The sequence below is a fragment of the Leptodactylus fuscus genome, chromosome 3 (assembly GCF_031893055.1).
Source record: "Leptodactylus fuscus isolate aLepFus1 chromosome 3, aLepFus1.hap2, whole genome shotgun sequence".
In the NCBI taxonomy this organism is placed as follows: domain Eukaryota; kingdom Metazoa; phylum Chordata; class Amphibia; order Anura; family Leptodactylidae; genus Leptodactylus; species Leptodactylus fuscus.
Window position 1 is genome coordinate 135,020,361 of NC_134267.1, and position 21,820 is coordinate 135,042,180.

Consider the following 21,820-nt stretch of genomic DNA (forward strand, 5'->3'; position numbering starts at 1 on the left):
GTCCTCGAATATTAAGAAGGATCAGGGCAGATGAACACCATATACCTCTCAGGTGCATAGATTTTTCAGGGCAGTCCCGTTCTTATAAACAATATTCTTATTTGGCAAAGTGTTATTAATTAATCTTTGCCATTGAGAAGTGTGTGGGCATCTGTCTGCCATCCACCGCATGGCTATTGCAATACATACAGGAAACAGAGCTTCTTAGAGGAAAATCCTTTCATGGTGTGTCAATCCTTAATCTGACAGTAGGTCTAAAAGGCAAACTTCCAGGTTAGAATTAACTAAGTATGTCTCCCTAAAAGGAGAATACTGAAGACAGTGCCAAATTTAGTGATCATGTTCATGTAAAACGATTTCTACCTGCTCATTCAGAAAAGCCTAATCGGGGTTAAATAGCAGCTGTGAATAATAAAAATGCTAAATTATATTATTATTGGCAGCTGAAGATACCAGCAAATGTAAGCTCTTAGAAAGTACAGAAGGAGTCAGATCTTTCCAGCGAGCTTGAATTGCAAGTGTAGTATATTAAAGTTTTTGGGAAAGCTGGTGGGTGTATATGGTGGACACCAATTTCCTTGGGAATGGAGTACTCCTATGAGAGGGAATAAAGAGATGAATGAGGGGTCTGAGAATTGAGAATATATCCCTTTCAGATATAAGAAAAGTGTCAGGTAATTCCTGAACTGTAACGATCATTCTATGGCTTTTTACCAAATTTTGGAGAGCTGTCACCTGCAAAACTGACCAGAAAGCAGAGTTCCTAAGTCCAACAAGGTGTGTTAAACCAGGGAGTGTCCACAGCTGTATGTCAACCACTTTGCCTGAAAAATGGGTAGTACTTTAGGCCCATATTCACGCGACTGAGTTTCATGGGATAGTATGTCGCTGAAAGGCAGGGAATCCTAGTATCATAGATAACTGTAATCCTAGGAATCCCTCTCCTGACATACTCTTTCTAGCCGGTAAATTGAGGGAAACTTGATCATGTGAATGCAGGGTAAGCATGGCCCAAGACTTACTTAGCTAATCTAAGGACTGGTCGCAGGCATCTTGAATGGTAGCCATATGGGTGAAGGATTGACCATTAGGTTAGATTGATTAATAAAGTGTGCAAGGTGGTGCGTCACAATAGACAAAGGGAAGTCTGTCAGTCAAGTACCTAAAACACAGTATTGGCCGACTAAATAGTAAAGAATTAGATCCAGTATTGCCTCTCCAGCTTTTTCTTAGGGGCTCTGCAAAGTCATCTTCACTTTAGTTCTGCTGTTACCCCAAACAAAGAGGGGAGTCAGTGAGTTAATCAATGAGAAGAAACCTGTAAATACAATTCTCTCAGCATGTCCTAGGACAGTGATGGCTAATATTTTTAGCCCAGAATATCAAAATCCATAAAAACTGTAGCTTAACTCGTGTGCCATGTCACATCTAGAAACAATTTTGTGATATTTGTAGCTCTGGTTAAAAAAAAAAAAACTTTTATTTTTGATATATGTATTATATGTATTTCTGGCCCATCACACGGTTTATGAATCCCTTTTTCTTGCCAATCACACGGCGTAAGACCTCCTTTTTTTTATCCCGCGCCCCCACACTGCATATGACCCCCTTTTTTATGCCACTCACAGTATATGACTCCACTTTTTATGGACCCCCATAGTATATGACCCCGTTCTTATGCCACCCCCACAGTATAGTACCCTTTTCTTATGGCCCCCATTCAGTATTTTACCCTTTTTTATGGCCCATATGATCCTCCTATTTATGACCACCACAGTTTATGACCCCCTTTTGTATATGACCCATTTTTTAAAACCCACCCTCAGTATATGACCCCCTTATCCTCCCACCCTTCACATACACGCAGAGTAGCAGCTAATAATTTTTACTCACTTGTCCATGCTCCAGTCCTGTCCATCCCTCCATCTCCAGGGTGCACTGTAGCCAACACTAAAGAACACAGGGACACTCTACGTAGAGTCCCAGCGTTCTTCAGCGTTGTGACGTAAGTGTAGCGCCACCTGGAGGAGACAGTGGAGGGTTACCAGGACAGGAGCATGAACAGGTGAGTAAAAATTATCAGCAGCTGCTTATTGCCATAACACAATAAGTAGCTTCCAATGTGTGTAATCCAAAATGTCTTGGTGTGTTACCTTTGACACACGTCATAGGTTCGCCATCACTCTAGGACAGTGATGGCGAACCTTTTAGAGACCGAGTGCCCAAACTGCAACCCAAAACCCACAAAATTTTCGCGGAGTGCCAACACGACAATATAGACTTAATACTATGCGGATCCACAATTGCGGACAGTTACTGACCAAAAATTACAGTCATGTGGGGCTTTACAGAGCTTTCAATAATACAAACAACGTTGTACTGAAATGTAAAGGTCTCGGCATTTGGTACTTTGAACAATTAATTTTCACTATTTACATCGCACAGGATCTGTTTTATAGTTACCGTGTAATATTCTTACATCCTGTACTAATATCATGTCTGCTATAAAACAGATACTGTGTGATATAAATAGTGAGGGGACCCCAGACAGTATTATATGCTCTGCAGTGGGCCCACCACACAATATTATATTCTCCACAGTACCACAGTAGCCCCCCAGTGTTATATGCTCCGCAGTAGGTGTCCCCCCCCACAGGATTATATGCTCCACAGTGGCATCCACACACAGTATTGTGTGCTTATAAATAGCCCCCCCCCCCCAGTATTATATGCTCTTTAGTACACCCCCCAGTATTATAAGCCACCCCAGTATTATAAGCCCCCCCAGTATTATACACTCCCCCCAGTATTATAAGCCCCCTCAGTATTATACACTCCCCCCAGTATTATACACTCCCCCCAGTATTATACACCCCACCCAGTATTATAAGCCCCCCCCCCCCCCAGTATTATACACTCCCCCCCAGTATCATACACCCCACCAAGTATTATAAGCGCTCCCCCCAACATCATATACACAGTGAGCCACTCTCATACTCACCCCTGAAGAGCCGCCGGCATCCACCTTCTTGTCACTGGCGGCGCTGATGACGTCATCGCGCCCGCGTTGGGGCAGAGGTCAAACTCTGCAGCCAGTGTAGGCCGCGGTCGCGCGATCCGCGGCCTACCCTGACAGCTTTCAGCTGTATGTGCATTTGCACATACAACTGAAGGCAGTGATTGCTCATCAACGGGGAATCCTGTACCGGATTCCCTGTTGGTGAGCGATCCGGGCGACCGCACGCGTGCCAGCATGGAGGGCTCTGCGTGCCCTCTCTGGCACGCGTGCCATAGGTTCGCCATCACTGCTCTAGGATATGCAGCATCTTTCGGATTATAATCAACAAATGAACAAATGCTCCAGAATTGCTATTTCAAAAAATATTTAGGTTTATATTAAGGCTAAATACACACAATCAGGTGCCCTGTAGGGATCTACAATAAACGGAATGGATGGCATCTATGTGCATTTCATGGTCTCTTTAGACCCATACGCAAACAGATAGCACTGTGAGCCATTTAATTGTATAAGAACAGGAAAGCTATACGTGAGTGCACAGAGCCTTAACAGATATGTCAGGAATGCTGACAGGTATTCTGTAGCCAGTTTGCAGCCATGATGCACTAGAATGAAACATTTTCTACTAGTGGTTCTCCAGTGACAGTATATTTTGTTCAGAACTTTGTTTGCACTCATGTAAATAGAGATAAGAGGAGATGGAAATTAATAAGTAGAGATTTAGCCACTTGCTAATATATTGTTATTTATTACTACTTTTTAAGAAAACATCAAGAAGCCGACAAAAGCACCTGGACTCCCTGCACAGTTTTGTCACCAGAGCCACAAGAGAGCTAATATGGCTGAATGAAAAAGAAGAGGAAGAAGTGGCATATGACTGGAGTGATAGAAACCAAAATGTATCTGGGAAAAAGGACTATCATGCTGTAAGTTTCCTGACTTTATCAATACTGAAGCTCTACCACTATATCCTGTTTTACACTGTCTACCAATAAGTATTTGGACACCTGTGGTAGAATAGAAAAACAACATTTATTCATATTCAATAGTTGGTAGAACCCAGCAGATGCCTCCTTACGGATGGTATTGATGGACACAATACTCCCGGATGCCTGGTGAAACTCCTGGTGTATGTGAGCCATTGGTTGGGTGCGGTTTCTCTGGCCAGCACTCGTCGGTCTCTGTCTCCCAGTTTCGGGGCTCTGCTTGGGGCACATTCTGACAATCACCGTTCACCTTCCACTTCTTAATCACATAGGCCACTGGCGATTTTGGTTAATTCAGTTTGCTTGCTGTGTCCCTTAAGGATCAACCATTTCTTTGGTACCCGACAATTACCCCTTTCTTGAAATCGGACAACTCTGCACTTCGTGGCATCTTGCATGTGACTAATGCCAATGCTGTTTCCTATTTAACGGCAGAAGGCGTGACTTACATCACGACCGCAGATATCTTCATTTACATGGGTGTCCAAATACTTATTGGTAGACAGTGTATATTATGATATATGTATAGATATCTCTATCTGTCTAGATCTATGTATAATATATATATATATATATATATATATATATATATATATATATATCTGTGTGTAGCTAGATAGCTAGAGACATCTATCTATCTATCTATCTATCTATCTATCTATCTATCTGTCTGTCTGTCTGTCTTTCTATCTATCCACTCTGTAATTGTTTAAATAATAAGCATATCTCTTATCTCTTTTTATAAAGGATTTAATGAGGGAACTTGATCATAAAGAAGAAGTCATTAAATCCGTGCAAGATACTGCAGAACAGCTGCTCCTCCAGAATCATCCTGCAAGATCCACTATTGAGGTGAGGACAGTCAATCATAGTTCTTCATTTGCATTGTTTGTGAAGATGAACACCAAGGTTTAATATGGCTTAAAGTGAGAAACAAATTACATTCGTGATTCTGTGCTTTGTCTGCACCATGGGTCCCCTGTCCTCCTCTTTTTATCATGACAGTATATTGAGGGCAGTAGTCCTCAGAGGCTATGTTCCATTTCTGCCAGAGAAGTTCAGTCACAAAAGTATTTTGATATGTTAGATACCTATGAGAAAATTATATTGTTGAAGTCTGTAATCTCCGATTGCTACTGATTTTCAGTGCCGAGTCTGTTTGCTTTGCATAAAGAATACATTCCTGATTATTTTCATTAGCTATATTCACACTCACCTTTGCATCTTGACAGCCACAATAGCACAAAATGCTACCCTACCCCATCCAATGAAAAAGGTGATAAACCCATTATAAGTATAAGTGGGGTTCTTCAAGATATGTTTAAAGATTAACTATAATGGATCTCTTATGGCTTTCCCCTTCATGGGAATGTGAACTTATTCTAGGACCTATTGTAATATGTCATTATTAGATAGGATTTACTAAATATATTGTTTAAAATAATTCTGGTTATTACTAGATAACTTAGAAGTGACACACTTGTCACACATTTTCCAAAACCTTATCCTGGGAAATCACAGATTTTACCCAGCATGGGCACCATGTTGTATTCTGTATGTTTTTCTTCCCTTTTTCTTCTATTATATTATGTATTTCCTATATGAGTTTTTTCTTGCTGCAGGCATATTTCATGTGTAGCATGATTATTTTTGCCAACCTTATTTTGTACCCTTATTTTGGTCTTCTATTGTCGGGGTATTTTAGGATGATTAATATACAGGCCCCTGCACCTCTCTTTATGTTGTTGTCCACCCTCCTCCAACCTTATTTTTTGACATATATTTTTTATGACTTGAGATTTAAATAAAGGATGACATCTTATTTATATGTGGTGTTGTGTGATTGTTGATAGTTAGTGGTAAGTTTGAGCTTTCTTGCTGAGTGTGGATTTGTAGCACAAGCTGTTTCTGAAATCTCCCTCATCACAGAGTAGATAAAGAACCCATAAATATTGTTGAGATGTAAATGTATTACAATTGTCCTGTTCATATCCTCCCAGAAAACGATGTAGAATATGACAGAAGTAACTGAGTCCTATTCAGTATAACTAGGCACAACATAACTTTCCATCTGTTGCATGAATGTATTAATATCTTCATTACAATAAGCTTTCATCTCTTGCTTCCTTTAGGCCTACAAATCAGCTACGCAGACACAATGGAACTGGATTTTGCAGCTTTGCAGCTGTGTAGAGCAACATATACGACAAAACACTGCCTACATGGAGGTATTTTATTTACCTATTTTTAGATTGAAACACATTAAAGTGAATCTGTCTACAGACTGTGCTGTCTTATCCTATGTAAGCATAGTATGGGGACAGAGCTCTCCATTATCCTGTCGGATACAGTGTGCTATCTTAGCTAATATCGGTAGGAGGGAAGACCTCTCACAATACTATGCTGTCCTTCATAGGGCAGAATAGTCTCATGAAAGATCTGCTTTCACACCTAATTTGGAACCTGTGTGATACAGAACAAGCCATATTTTCATTGCTCGCTTAAATCACTATTCCAAAATCTTCACTTTAAAAATATTGAAATGTATTTGACTTCTTTTGTTTATATTATTGTAGTATTTCAGTGATGCCAAAGATGCCACAGATTATCTGAAGACCTTAAAAGATTCTATACTGCGGAAGTATAGCTGTGATAAATCAACCAGCGTACATAAACTGGAAGACTTAGTGCAAGAATCAATGGTAAAAAACGATTTTCCATTATAGCCTTTAAGATGTTATATTCATTTGGATATATGAATATTATATTGTGAGATGAAAGAGCTGATCTCCCTCTGGAAAACTTGGTTCAGCCATGCATTTCTTGATCAACCATTTCCTGCTACCCCCAGACTGGGCAACCTATTTAACAAGAGTCCGTTCCATATTGTTTCCTGATAAAGTTAAAAATGGGTTTTTAAACTGTCTGCTATATACACACGTATTATGCAATTCCATGAATAGAGGAAACGTCCAATTTTTTTTATTTCCGCTGGAGATATCTAGCAGAAAAAAGCACAACAAATACTGCATTATATTCTGTGGACTGTATTGGGAAATATTGTGAAAAACCACAGCATATAATTGACCGCCAGCAAATTAAAAATCCGAAACACATGTCATGTTCTGTGCATTCTCTGTGAAAACTGCAGCATTTCTGTGTTCTGGGGACATAGCCCCAATATCCATACTGTAGTAGGCCATAAATTGCGACTATCCCATTTAATCTTCACCTGTTGGCAGTAAGGGAATTACTGGTTTTTCAGGGGAATAGTAGTTTCTCTTAAAATCCAAATCAGTTGTTACATTATGAAGTAGCATTTTATGTTTAAATTTTTTTTGCTAAAAAAATGCTAAAAAACATTATTATGGAGTGAAATTGATTAAAAGCGACAAACATCCTAAACCATGAAACAGCATGCATAATACTATTTTTCTTTAATTATTCAGGAGGAAAAGGAACAGCTTTTACAGTACAAAAGCACAATTGCCAGCCTGGTTGGAAGGGCAAAGGCAATAGTTCAATTAAAACCAAGAAACCCTGACAATCCACTAAAAGCATCTATTCCTATTCGAGCTATATGTGACTACAGACAAATTGAGGTCAGTATATGAGTCAGTGGACAGTGTGAAGACTTGCTTACTTGTTCGCATATGTATTAAACTGTCTTCCTATAGTAGATCTTTTCTTAGAAACAGATTTTAATGTTTGTTCACATGTAACCATGCCCTCCCCTCTCATCAATATGTTGATCTGCTCTGCAGCATAACTGAAAAATTGGGTGGCCATTGGGCACTGTAGGCAAGCTTATTCTGCATACAGTTGCCACATTGCCTAGCCATACCCTCTTAAATGCAAAGTCAATAAGTGAATGTATCTTCATACAGTGATTTGCTGATCATATGGTCAAACCTTCTCACACTCTGAACTGAAGTTTTCAGATAACTAAAGTATTTGTATGCAACTTGTTGAAATGCATGGTAAATAGTTGAATTTCCTGCATTCTGGAAATTTAGCAAGCCTGCATTTTAAAAAATGCAGCCACCTTTAACATACTAAATTGCTGGTGTTTCTGTTTCATTTTATTGTTGTGGTTGTAGTGGTCTTCCTTCTCTGACACTACTACGAAAGTTGATGAAAAATACTGTTTCAAAGAAATAGTAGATTGAAAAGCATCTAATAAATTTATATCCAAATAAAATGAGTAGGAGGTGAGTTATTTTATATTATTTTTTTTTTATCTTCAGATAACAATTTACAAAGATGATGAATGTGTACTGGCAAGCAATTCACATCGTGCAAAGTGGAAGGTGATCAGTCCTACCGGCAATGAAGCCATGGTCCCATCGGTCTGCTTTACAGTGCCACCACCAAACAAAGAAGCTGTTGACTCGGCAACCAGGTGCAATACACTGACAGATTATGTAGAAAATTTTAATAATCAAAAAATTCTTTTAGACTAAGTTGGTGAAATCTTTTACTCTTTTCCCGATATTTAGGTCTTTGTCGATTGTTAAAGGGATTATATGAGCTATATATTTGTTTCACTAATTCAATCCATACATTAAAACATACTTTTTTTTTTAACCTGATTATAGATTTCTTAACTTGATTATGTGGGCAGCCATCCCGCCTGATCTATTGTTAATGGCATTTAGAGATGTGATTTACAGCAGCCACATGATTCTGACCCCTCGTTCACATTGTACTCAGTCTGTGGAGAGTCCGCATGGAGACCCCCCGAACGGAATACAAATGCAATTGCAAGCGCTGTGCTGTCAAAGCGCATGGACCCCATAGCCTATAATGGGGTTCATGTGCTTGCCGCGCACTGCCCGCACAAATCGCCCGCATGCAGACATGATTTGCATTGAAAGGATTCTTCTGCACTTTCCAAAGATGTATTTTTTTATTTGCATTTCTAGATCAGTTTTCATGAAAATAGGCATTTCATTCATATGAGAACTAGCTGAAAAGGAAATTTCTTCTTCTGCTTTGGCTTCGCTCTTCTGTAGATAATCGTCTAGTATCTCCCAGCTCTTCACCCTTGTCACACTATATCTGTATTTAGGGTTGATTACCTAGAGTGGAGAACAAAGCTCTGGTAGAAGAATAAGAATAATAAGAATACAAAGATGATTTTCATGACACTGGAGCTGCAATGCAGAATAAGAAAGATATCTTTGGAAAAGTGTAGAACCTGCCTACAAGGCACTCTCCTTAGTTTGATACCAATTTTCTTGGTGGCAGATTCCAAAATACTAGATGTCAAATTTACTTATATATTAATTAATGCAATTTGTTATTATGTGTTAGTGGTTTAATCTCTGAAAGAAGTAGTAATAAGTGTTCATAGCTTCAAGATTTGTCTCTTATCTGTTGTCAAGAATAAACCACTAAATTGTAAATTAAAATAACTTTGGAATATTCTGTTACAGGATTGAACAAATGTATCAAAGTGTCTTATCACTGTGGCATGAATCCCATATCAATATGAAGAGCATGGTATCTTGGCATTTCTTAATGAGTGAAATTGAAGCCATCCGAGCTAGCAAAGTTTCTTCGGTATGTTGTGGTTTTATTTCAATAACCATTCATAACTTTACTTCTACATGGTTTTTACTAGAGATGAGCGAACACTAAAATGTCAGAGGTTCGAAATCCGATTCGAACAGCCGCACACTGTTCGAACCCCATTATAGTCTATGGGGGGAAATGCTCGTTTCAGGGTTAGGCAAAATTCGATAAAATTATACTTACCAAGTCCATGAGTGATGGTCGGGCTGGATTCTCCTTGAAGTCTTCTCCTGGCGCAGCTTCCCCGCGTCTTCTTCCGGCTGGAATTCACTCTGCCTAGGCATCGGGGCCTAGGCAGAGCCGACTGTTCCATACTACATGGACTGCACTTGCAATCAAGCTGTTAATAAGAGGCTGCTTTGGCTCATATTTATATAAAGTTGTTGGCACAGCCTGTAGAAGCAGATTGATGGAAGGCAACTGTTAAAACAAACAAATATATCAGATCTAAAGTGAACAGTTTTTTTCCCCAACTGTTATACTAAAGTATCATCATTTTATTGTCATTTTACAAGCTTTCTCTTGTATATAAATGTTTATGTGACTAATAATTGTATACATCTTTATCTGCAGATTAAAACCTTGCTTCCTGGAGAACATCAGCAGGTTCTAAGCAATCTGAAATCTCGTTTTGATGAATTCTTAGAAGACAGCCAGGAGTCAAAGATGTTCTCTGTTTCTGATATTGGGCAGTTAGAGAGAGAAGTCAACGTTTGCAAACTGTACTATGAGGAGCTTCTCAAATCTGCAGAAAGAGGTAAAAATTAGCACATATACAGAATGACACTGGAAACTGAACATACAGTACACGTTCAAACCTAAGGGGGCATTCATACGATGTAATGCAGCGTTGATTCCGTTTAGTGCGTGTAACACATTGAAATCAATGGGTTAAAAAGCCTCCCATTGATTTCAATGTGTTACACGCGCTAAACGGAACCCATTGAAGTCAGTGGGATTCTGTTTTGCAGCGATGATTCTGACACGCGTTTACTGTCAGAATCAACGCCGTGTTACATCCTGTGAATGCCCGCTAAGGCTTGAATCTTACATGCAGTTTTTTTGGCAGATTTTGAAGCAGCTCTTTACAATACAGGAATAGATACCAAGTACTTTTTTTTTTTTTTTGTATCTAATTCTGTATTTGGTCGAAAACTGTATAAAAACTCCCAAAAAGTCTGATCATTCAAGCTTTAAAACAGGTTATAACAATGAGGTATAAAATGCATTAATTTCTTCATCACTTTGTGCTAAGAGAATACTTAACATTCTGTATACTGTACATTTTTATTTTGTTGCAATTACTCTATTAATTTAAAGGGATCACATAGTAATAGCCTTAAGAAAGGCTATTTTTCTCCTACCTTTAGATGTCTCCTCTGCGCCGCCATTCGGTAGAAATCTAGGTTTTCTTCTGTATGCAAATGAGTTCTCTTGCAACACTGTGGGCAGTCCCCAGTGCTCAAATAGCACTGGGGGCGTCTCCAGTGCTGTGAGAGAATTTTCCAGGGACGCCTCTATGTTCTTCTGGAACACCCTCTCCTTGTGTCTTCTTCCGTCCTGGGTTTCAATCTTTTAGACATGCGCAGTCGGCTCTGCCATCGGGCCTCGGGCAGAGCCGACTGTGCATGCCCGTGCCCACAAGAAAATGGCCGCTTACACAGATGTTCTGTGAAAAGCGCTGTGGGAAAAACTGTTGTGGTTTTTCCCAAAGCTATTTTTGTCTGCAGCTCACAATGTGGAGCCTTATCCTAAGGGGGTTTTCCTGGCTAAATAATTCATGTCTTTTAGGATAGGTTTAGGATCGCCGCTTGCCGATCAGCTGTTTGAAGAGCCAGCAGAATTTTAGTCCGCATTTCATCCTTTTCAGTGCTTACCAAGCACAGCACCATTATTTGTACAGCAGCTGTGCTTGATATGACAGTTCAGCCCTTTCAAGTAAATGTAAATGAGTTACAATTAGGCCATGTGACCAATGTGATGTCAGAAAATACTAAGTATTAAGAAATTTTAAGACACAAAAATAACATACATTTAAATCAAAATTTCAACAGAGGAACAGGAAGAATCTATTTACAATCTGTATACCTCTGAGATTAGAAACTTCCGTCTTCGACTGGAAAGCTGTGAGGAACGACTTATACGGCAAATCAGAACACCACTAGACAGAGATGATCTTCATGAAAGTGCATTGAGAATCTCTGAACAAGAGGTAGGTTTATATCGTCTTCACCATGTTTATAAGATAACAGTGAGATTGTTTGTGAAATGTTGTAATGTTCTGATTTTACCGCAGCTAAATGTCACTGTGAAGTTATAGTCTTAAAGGTGTTATCCACCTTTCTAATATTGATGGCCTATCCAATTTTAGGAACTAATATAGTGTCCCATACTTGCTTAAAAGTGTTGTCCAGAATATACAGTTTCCAAAAGGAGGCCAGGGAAAGCATTAAAAAAAAAACATGCTCACCTGTCCGGCTCTCTGGTGTCTCCCATTGCGGTCCTCCTGCTCTCAGAGTCTTGTTCTGGCAGAAATCCTCGCTGCAGTGGCCTAAGGAAATGATACTGGACGTCACTGGTGACGTATGTGAGTCCCAAGCGATGACCTGGTTCCTTTCCTTAGGTCACTTAAGATGAAGAAGGATCAGGGCGCCGCTGAACCAGACAGTGGCGGGGGACATCGAATTAGTTGATTTTTTTTTTAAACTAAGATGACAATTTGATGGATATGAGTTACACTATTATATTTTTGTATAGTCTACAGTGTCATTTCCATTTCACATACCATTTACAGGCTGGCAGATGTTACATGCAGCAATAAATATTCTATATACATCATTAACCTTTTGTGATAGCGCTAGCAAACCCTCCTGACCTTATACTGCAGGCAGTAGTTACTAAGTTTTCAGTATAGGCTTCTATTAGAAATTACAATTTACTACTGTAAAAATTTGCATAAATAAAGTAGTCCTCCGTGAATGCATGTGGAGATAAAGCAGAAGATTTGTGAAACTTTACACAAATTTCTGCCTTACAGTGAACACATTCCTAATATCATATGTGATGGATTTACAACTAGGATTCAGATCACCCTGCTTGTAAATGCCATGTGAAGTGGGAAGCAGTCTGAAAATGCTTGTAAATCAGTTACATCATGTTATGCTACTCAGTGCTTTACATACGTAAGTACAATATATACGGTACATTTAGAGAAGTTTAATGTGAAGCTCTTGGGCCCAGTAATGTGAGCCATCAGAAGTCAGAGCCTGTATACCACTGCTGCTTATGATTGTGTCCATTTCTACAGTAGTAATCTGTTGAGTCATCATAGGTGTTTTTTTTAAATTAAATGTATTTCTCAAAAACATTAAGCTTTTTTGTGCCTACACAGAAACTAAAGAAGGATTTGGACCATCTGAAAGTAGATTTATCATCAATTACGGATAAATGTGAGGAATTCTTCAGCCAAGCTGCTGCCTCACCACCGATTGAGGCGCTACGGTCGGAGCTCAATATTGTTCTGCAGTCTATGAGCCAAGTCTACTCCATGTCTTCCATTTACCTCGAAAAGTATGTGGATCCATTTATGGTTGTGGTGTACTTAGTGTCATTTTATACTATAGAAATAATAAAGCGTTGTCTAGCTTTAGCAAATAAATTTTATTGTTAGCAAATGAAAAGTTATACTATTTCCTACTGATGCCCTGTTCACATCAGCTTTTGTATTCCTTCCGGGGAATTCCGCATGGAGACTCCCCGAATGGAATTCAAATGCAATTGCAAGCACTGTTCTGTAAAAGCACATGGACCCCATAGACTATAATGAGGTCCATGAGCTTGCCACGCACTGCTCACACGACTCTTGTGGACAGGAAAGTAGATGGTGAACTACTTTCCTGTCTGCACGATGCTTGCAGAGCTCTGGCAGTAAGGACACGGACCCCATTATAGTCTATGGGGTTCGTGTGCTTTTACAGTACAGCGCTTGCAATTGCGTTTGTATTCTGTTTGGGGGGTCTCCATGCGGACTCTCCCCGGACGGAATACAAAAGCAGATGTGAACCAACCCTTACTTTCAATTCCTCACAGTTTACTAGATTTCCACTTGCTATCATTCTTTGTTTATTTCTATTGGACAAAAGTCAGTCCATGGTCATGTGGTGACCTTACAGGTGCACTGCGCGTTACAAGTCAGATGTCTGTATTACGGTGCTGTGACTATAAGGAACCATATGGCCCTCACGCGACATAGACTGTGGATAGATTATTATCCACTGCATGTAAATAGAAAGTGTATTGGGAAATTATATACCTTTTCATTATGCAAGCAATAACATTTATTTGCTGAAACTGGACAACTCCTTTAACCTTTTCATTGTATATTTATGCAGTTTATAATTGTTAACCCTATCAGTTTGTTTGAAATATAAAGTGTGCAATTCTTTTAAAAGAGTCTATAAATTATATGTATAAATTTCATAGTGAAGAATTAATGGAGTTGTCCACTTTTTTTTTTTTTAATGGTGAACTATAATCAGGATAGGGAATCAGTAAGTGATGAGTGGCAGTCTGACGCTCTGGAACCCTGCTGATCTGCTGTTTCAAAGGCCACTGTGCCCTTCAATTTTTAACATTATTTTCTTACCAGTTGTGCAATGTAGTTATAGCCTCATTTCATAGCAGTTAATGTGACGAGGCTGGAATTGCATTGTACAGTCCATAAGAAACAAATGACATTTGCTGTAAACAGTGAATGGGTTATGGCGTTCTCACAAACACTACAGCCCCTTCAACCAGCTGATCAGTAGAGGTTAAGATGCCAGATGATTTTTTTTTTATTGGTGGCCTATCCTAAGGATTACACTACACTAGAGGGATCTTTGCTGCTTAATTCATGTATTTATGCATCAAACAAAACAATGTATTGTTACCTAGCTCCCTCTAGAGGCTCCTAGAAGCATATGTTTATTCCTGCTCTGTATAAAATAGGAACTCTGCCTATTTTATAAGCCTAAACAGCAGAATGTTGGACTTAACAACAACATAGTGTTGTAATATGGATTTATTAGTTTTTCCTTGCAGATGTACTGTCAATAAAAAAAAAACTGTCATGAGTTAACGAAGCCAAATGTTATGTATGTTTCTTCTTTGACCCCATACAGATTAAAGACTATAAATTTAGTGCTGAAGAATACACAGGGAGCTGAGACTCTAGTGAAAACATATGAGACCAAACTGTGTGAAGAAGATGTCATTACAGCTGATAGAAACACAATAGATCGACTGATAAGCACCTTGAAGGTATGCATCTTTCTATATGAAGTAGCTGAGTTTTTTGTCCTTTTTGTTCTACTCTTCTACATTTCTATATTATGCCATATTTCAACACATATGAATTATTGTTTATATGGTACATTTTGACGTGCTGTGTTTGTGTGAAGATTCCACAGTTAATTCTGGCAAATATTTCTGTGATTTATCATTTACAACATAGCAATGGAGATCAGAGGTGGATCTTAAAAGAGAGGTGTTTCATGCACTGGAAGATGAATTGCAGAAAGCTAAAAGCATCAGCGATCAAATGTTCAAAGTACACAAGGAGCGAGACCTTGACTTCGATTGGCACAAAGAAAAGGCAGACCAGCTTGCTGAGCGGTGGCAGAATGTACACTCTCAGATTGAAAATAGGTATGCATACTTTTATGTTTGTTTAAATTTCTTAGTCTTTATTGTTTGTTTGTTTGTTTGTTTGTTTTATCAAAAATAGTTACAAAAGCATAGAATGAATTTATGGCTATACTAGTAGTATATTGTTAGAATGTCAGCTTTATGACAAAGTAACATCAAAAAGATATTATTCCAAGAAGTCCGCAGATGATGCAATGAAGGTTACTCTTTCATATCCTGGTCTCTTTCTTTAATTTAGGGGTCATCAATATGTTTTGATGACTTGTATTAGCAGATAAGGAGAACACTTTGAATGAACACTGTAACTAGTAACATTAAGGTTAAGGGCTCACATTGTGGTAGCTGCTTTTTTGTTGCAGATTTTGCTGCTTTTTCTTTAGTCAACCCCAGGGGTGGCTACAAAAGGAATGGGAAATATAAAAGAAGTTCTTACACTTCTCCCTTCTGCTCAGTCAACTCCTGGCTTTGACTCAAAAATCGCAGCAAAATCTGCAAAAAAAAAAAAAGAAGCCTTTTCTCAATGTAGGGCATTAGCCTAAATATAACTGTGTGCCTGGTTCTATAGTTGTAATAGGAAAAAATGTAGCAGGAATACTACCTAATAGAGATGAGCGAGTACTGTTCGGATCAGCCGATCCGAACAGCACGCTTGCATAGAAATGAATGGACGTAGCCGGCACGCGGGGGGTTAAGCAGCCGGCCACCGTCAAAGCGGAAGTACCAGGTGCATCCATTCATTTCTATGGAGCGTGCTGTTCGGATCGGCTGATCCGAACAGTACTCGCTCATCTCTACTACCTAACAAATTGCCATTTTATAGTATTTGTAAGATCGTCACATCTTAATTGTTGCAAGCTTTTATTTTTGTCAGAGGCTTTGGCATTTTAGTTTGCATGGTAGACAAAAGATTTAGTGATGTAGTCAGTCATAAATGCATTGTTTTGTGTAGCAGTTTACACAATCAGAAGATGGAGAACTCAACTTTCTGGTTTACTTAATAGCTAACAGTTCATATGCAAGTGTTTGAGGTAAGTGATATTATTTTTTGCTGTTTTTGTTATTTTTTAGACTAAGAGACCTGGATGGAATAAGCAAGTCTCTGAGGTATTACAAAGAATCTTACTTGGCACTTGATTCCTGGATTAGACAAATAGAGGATGGACAAAGTAAATTTCAGGATGGCATATCTGATAGTAAGGCTCTGTCCAAACGTCTGGATCAGCAGAAGGTAAACTGAATTTCTCTTAAAAGTTATGTTTGTTTGTAATTGTTATGGACTAGCATTGTTCACAGATTAGTTATAGCATACGTTTGAGAGTTAATTGAAGGGTTTATATGGATCCTATAATATGTATACTGCCATGGTTAAGAAAATGTTCCTGTGCTTATCATAATATATTATCCATAGTAATCTCATATTACTTATGTGCATGACATTACTGCACTTAAAGGGGTATTCCAGGATAGTATTTAAACTTGCTAAGTGAGGTGTTTTGCTCAATAGATTACTTTATCCATCTTGTACCCCTTTTCAGATACTGTCATTGTTTACAATTTGCTGCCAAGGTTTGCAAAGTCATGCTGAGAACTGAATAGGACTAGAACAGTACTGAATCATTGCCTCTGCTATCTCTGTATGTAAATTCTGGGATAACAGTGTATACTTTAGAACATTCATAGTCTTAGTGCACACTCCCGTTATAATCTATGCACCACACAAGCTTAGACTACCCACCAACTTGACACTGAAACCAGGAAGTGGAGGGGAGAGGAGATCACGTGTAACCCTTATATGGGAAAACCCATTTAACTACAGTGCCTAATGTCTATACTACAGTGGACAATGTGACACAAGGTTTGGGAGAAGAGCCAACTTGTGTAAATAGTTTTTTTTTCTTTTTTTTCTTTTTTTTTGATTATAGTTAGGGCAGCATATTTATAAAGGTTTTAAAAAAGTGGATGAAATAATTTTTCACTATATGTACTATACTACTCACCAGAACTAAAATCTTCTCTCTGGTGGTGTGTTGATTTAAAGAGTTTTTCTGGACCAGACCCTGCTGGTCACCAGATTAAAGGAATCTAATTAAATCTATTTTATTTAAGAACTGCTTTTATGTCACACAATATTTTTTAGTTACCTCCTAGAAGATTGTATTTTTACTCATACCTGTTCTTTATTTTAGAACCTGATTTCTGAAATTGAGATGAAGCAGAGTAAAATGGACGAATGTCAGAAGTATTCAGAACAGTATTCCCTGGCTATTAAGGTATCATTTGTTTGCCATCCCAGTTGTTTACATTATTCACCATATACATCCAAAATTGTCAAACCTTTTGACCTCAGCTTATTAATAAACTCTTCTGGGCCTCCTTTATACTGTATATCCAGTTGCTTAAGTATTTACAGCTGCACACAGAGTTGTGTTTGGCTTCATTTTATATGAATCAGGGATACAGTTGCTGTCCGGTTGGTGGAGATAGGGTCCCACCCCGTCAAGATTGGTAAGTAATAGATCTCCACACGTAAACTGTGTTCAAGATAATTTATTGTAGCGAATGAGTGAGTACTTTCGGTCTATTTTTCGACCTTCCTCAGACTCTACATAGAACATAAAAAGACATTCTGTCATGAAAATTGCAACATGTTGTAACAGCACATGCTGTAAAAATAAAAGGAACAAAATATGAACATTTATGACACAAACAAATCACAAACATAAAAGCCATGTATCAGCAAAAAGTGGGTCTCCATCTGCAGTGTAGTTAGGGTCTGGATAGTAATAGTAGTATATATTGGTCAAGGAAAATTGTCAAACCAAAACACAAAATATAACATTCCAGTAAAATAGTCTATAGATAAAGATAATACAAAAATATGTCATTTTGGTATGGAGCTGCATGTATTGTCCCATAAATAAAAACATAAGTAAAGCAGAACAGAAATAATCACCTGTTGATTCAGTAGTCCAGTATGCATAGGGAGTTAATTTAGTTCTGCCTATTAGATTAAAGAGTGCATAACATCAGTATAATAGCCCCCCATGAGAAGGGAGTATAAATGTAAATAGCAATGCTCGTTGTCAAGGGTCCTTACCTCCCGCCCGTCCGGGCCCGCATAGGGTTAATGCAGCAAAAGTTTTTGCAGAGATGCGCAGCAGGGAATTGCCTTTGGCGAAATGGAAAGAAGCGCGCCATGTCAGCGTCCCTGTCCGCCTTAAAAGGGGGGAATTTCCGGCCTCTTGCTATCAGGCCGACGCGCGCATGACAACGAACGTACGTGCATAGAGGTGACTGCTCATGCGCGCGCGCCCGATGCATAGAGAGACTGCCGGTCAAAAAAGGGCGTCCGCCCGAGAGGCGCATGCGCACTAGGGAAGTGCGATGTGCTAGGAGATCTCACGTATATAACATAGAGCATAGGTAAAGAGGGAGAAGCATGTGCAAAGGACTATGGGGCAGGGATGGGAAATGGCTGAAAATAGAGGATACTATCTGATACTAGAAGAAAGATAAAAGGAAAATGAGGAAAAGAATGTGATAAATAGTGAAAAGACCAGTGAATATAGAGGTGGAGATAAATAAAAGGTAATGAAAGCCAAAAAATAAAAAATAAAAAATCAAGACCAAAATAAAGATAAAAAATTGAAAATTACAAAAAAAATAATAAAAAATAAAAAACAAAATAAAAAACAAAAAAATGAAGAATAAAAAATAAAAATAAAAATATGAAAAGGATATATTTTCTATCATGCGGGCCCAGGCGGTAGTCGGGGAGCAATCTTAGCGAGCCTGTGAAGAAACAAGAAGAATGAATTTTTGAAATAATGGGAACAATATGCAAGAACAAACAAGAAAAGTATGTTACGAAAAACAAGTGGGAACACCTTAAATGAATGCCTGTACTTCGTATTCTCGATTGAGACCCCTAGGCTCCATCGTCTGGAGCCTATGAATCCAGTACGCCTTTTTTCTTTAGCATCAATATTCTATTACCACCCCTCCGAGGGATGCTCACTTGCTCGAGTACCTGGAATTTTAACTGCGAGATGTTGTGCCCCATTTTGTCAAAGTGTGCTGGTAAGGGCAGCAGTAAGTTGCGACAACGAATGTTGGATTTATGTTGCTTCATGCGGTCCCGCACACGCTGGGTTGTCTCCCCAACGTATGCGAGACCGCATGGACATTTTATTAGGTAAACGACAAAACTTGAGTTGCATGTAAAGTAATCTCTGGATAATATTGTTTCCCCTGTTTGTGGGTGATAGATCTTTTCCCCTTTTAATACATTAGAGCATTGATGGCAGGATAAACCGCATGAAGCAACATAAATCCAACATTCGTTGTCGCAACTTACTGCTGCCCTTACCAGCACACTTTGACAAAATGGGGCACAACATCTCGCAGTTAAAATTCCAGGTACTCGAGCAAGTGAGCATCCCTCGGAGGGGTGGTAATAGAATATTGATGCTAAAGAAAAAAGAGGCGTACTGGATTCATAGGCTCCAGACGATGGAGCCTAGGGGTCTCAATCGAGAATACGAAGTACAGGCATTCATTTAAGGTGTTCCCACTTGTTTTTCGTAACATACTTTTCTTGTTTGTTCTTGCATATTGTTCCCATTATTTCAAAAATTCATTCTTCTTGTTTCTTCACAGGCTCGCTAAGATTGCTCCCCAACTACCGCCTGGGCCCGCATGATAGAAAATATATCCTTTTCATATTTTTATTTTTATTTTTTATTCTTCATTTTTTTGTTTTTTATTTTGTTTTTTATTTTTTATTTTTTATTATTTTTTTGTAATTTTCAATTTTTTATCTTTATTTTGGTCTTGATTTTTTATTTTTTATTTTTTGGCTTTCATTACCTTTTATTTATCTCCACCTCTATATTCACTGGTCTTTTCACTATTTATCACATTCTTTTCCTCATTTTCCTTTTATCTTTCTTCTAGTATCAGATAGTATCCTCTATTTTCAGCCATTTCCCATCCCTGCCCCATAGTCCTTTGCACATGCTTCTCCCTCTTTACCTATGCTCTATGTTATATACGTGAGATCTCCTAGCACATCGCACTTCCCTAGTGCGCATGCGCCTCTCGGGCGGACGCCCTTTTTTGACCGGCAGTCTCTCTATGCATCGGGCGCGCGCGCATGCGCAGTCACCTCTATGCACGTACGTTCGTTGTCATGCGCGCGTCGGCCTGATAGCAAGAGGCCGGAAATTCCCCCTTTTTAAGGCGGACAGGGACGCTGACATGGCGCGCTTCTTTCCATTTCGCCAAAGGCAATTCCCTGCTGCGCATCTCTGCAAAAACTTTTGCTGCATTAACCCTATGCGGGCCCGGACGGGCGGGAGGTAAGGACCCTTGACAACGAGCATTGCTATTTACATTTATACTCCCTTCTCATGGGGGGCTATTATACTGATGTTATGCACTCTTTAATCTAATAGGCAGAACTAAATTAACTCCCTATGCATACTGGACTACTGAATCAACAGGTGATTATTTCTGTTCTGCTTTACTTATGTTTTTATTTATGGGACAATACATGCAGCTCCATACCAAAATGACATATTTTTGTATTATCTTTATCTATAGACTATTTTACTGGAATGTTATATTTTGTGTTTTGGTTTGACAATTTTCCTTGACCAATATATACTACTATTACTATCCAGACCCTAACTACACTGCAGATGGAGACCCACTTTTTGCTGATACATGGCTTTTATGTTTGTGATTTGTTTGTGTCATAAATGTTCATATTTTGTTCCTTTTATTTTTACAGCATGTGCTGTTACAACATGTTGCAATTTTCATGACAGAATGTCTTTTTATGTTCTATGTAGAGTCTGAGGAAGGTCGAAAAATAGACCGAAAGTACTCACTCATTCGCTACAATAAATTATCTTGAACACAGTTTACGTGTGGAGATCTATTACTTACCAACCTGGCTTCATTTTATAGATCCCCAGGTATTGTATGTGATGCCATAGCTGGCTTTATATTCCTTACATCTTGTTATGAAATTGGTATCATATGGAGGTACAGCAAGGTCTTATGCATCTTTATGGATCATCGTTATATATCCATCCCTCCTTAAGCTGTAATGTCGCCCTATGGTTGAGACATAAATCTTAAATAAATATTAGCAAGGTGTAAACATACAGGCAAATTCAGTGTTAAAAGATGCCTTCATTGTTGTTTTACAGGATTATGAAATTCAGCTGATGACTTACAGAGCACTTGTAGACTCCCATCAAAAATCTCCAATGAAACGTAGACGCTTCCAGAGCTCATCTGATATTGTTGTACAAGAGGCAAGTTATATTCAATTTAATACAGTAACCCTCTGCATATTGTAGGGCATTGGCATTTTATTCTTCATGGAAATGTGGAACTGTTTACATGTAACCATATAGTGTGTTGTATTTTATGTATGGTTTATGTTATGGTTGTACATACACTCCAGTGCAGAGGGGATCAAGACTGGAGACTGAAATGCCAGTCTTGATACATCCTCCCATTTTGTGTTTTTGCGTTT

At 38.7% G+C, this 21,820-nt stretch overlaps 1 protein-coding gene across 4 annotated transcripts in view; it reads left to right on the forward strand.

The window, feature by feature from the left end:
- The window catches only part of DST (dystonin), a 397,510-nt gene that overhangs the window by 209,268 nt on the left and 166,422 nt on the right, over positions 1–21,820 (forward strand). For all 4 annotated transcript variants that reach the window (XM_075268370.1, XM_075268369.1, XM_075268371.1 and 1 more), the window contains 15 exons: positions 3,784–3,945; positions 4,753–4,857; positions 6,138–6,233; positions 6,582–6,707; positions 7,455–7,607; positions 8,253–8,407; positions 9,444–9,570; positions 10,156–10,339; positions 11,637–11,794; positions 12,974–13,152; positions 14,745–14,883; positions 15,077–15,270; positions 16,339–16,498; positions 17,457–17,540; positions 21,489–21,596. In XM_075268370.1, coding sequence (XP_075124471.1) covers positions 3,784–3,945; positions 4,753–4,857; positions 6,138–6,233; positions 6,582–6,707; positions 7,455–7,607; positions 8,253–8,407; positions 9,444–9,570; positions 10,156–10,339; positions 11,637–11,794; positions 12,974–13,152; positions 14,745–14,883; positions 15,077–15,270; positions 16,339–16,498; positions 17,457–17,540; positions 21,489–21,596 — 2,130 coding nt within the window. The remainder of the gene's footprint in view (positions 1–3,783; positions 3,946–4,752; positions 4,858–6,137; positions 6,234–6,581; positions 6,708–7,454; positions 7,608–8,252; positions 8,408–9,443; positions 9,571–10,155; positions 10,340–11,636; positions 11,795–12,973; positions 13,153–14,744; positions 14,884–15,076; positions 15,271–16,338; positions 16,499–17,456; positions 17,541–21,488; positions 21,597–21,820) is intronic.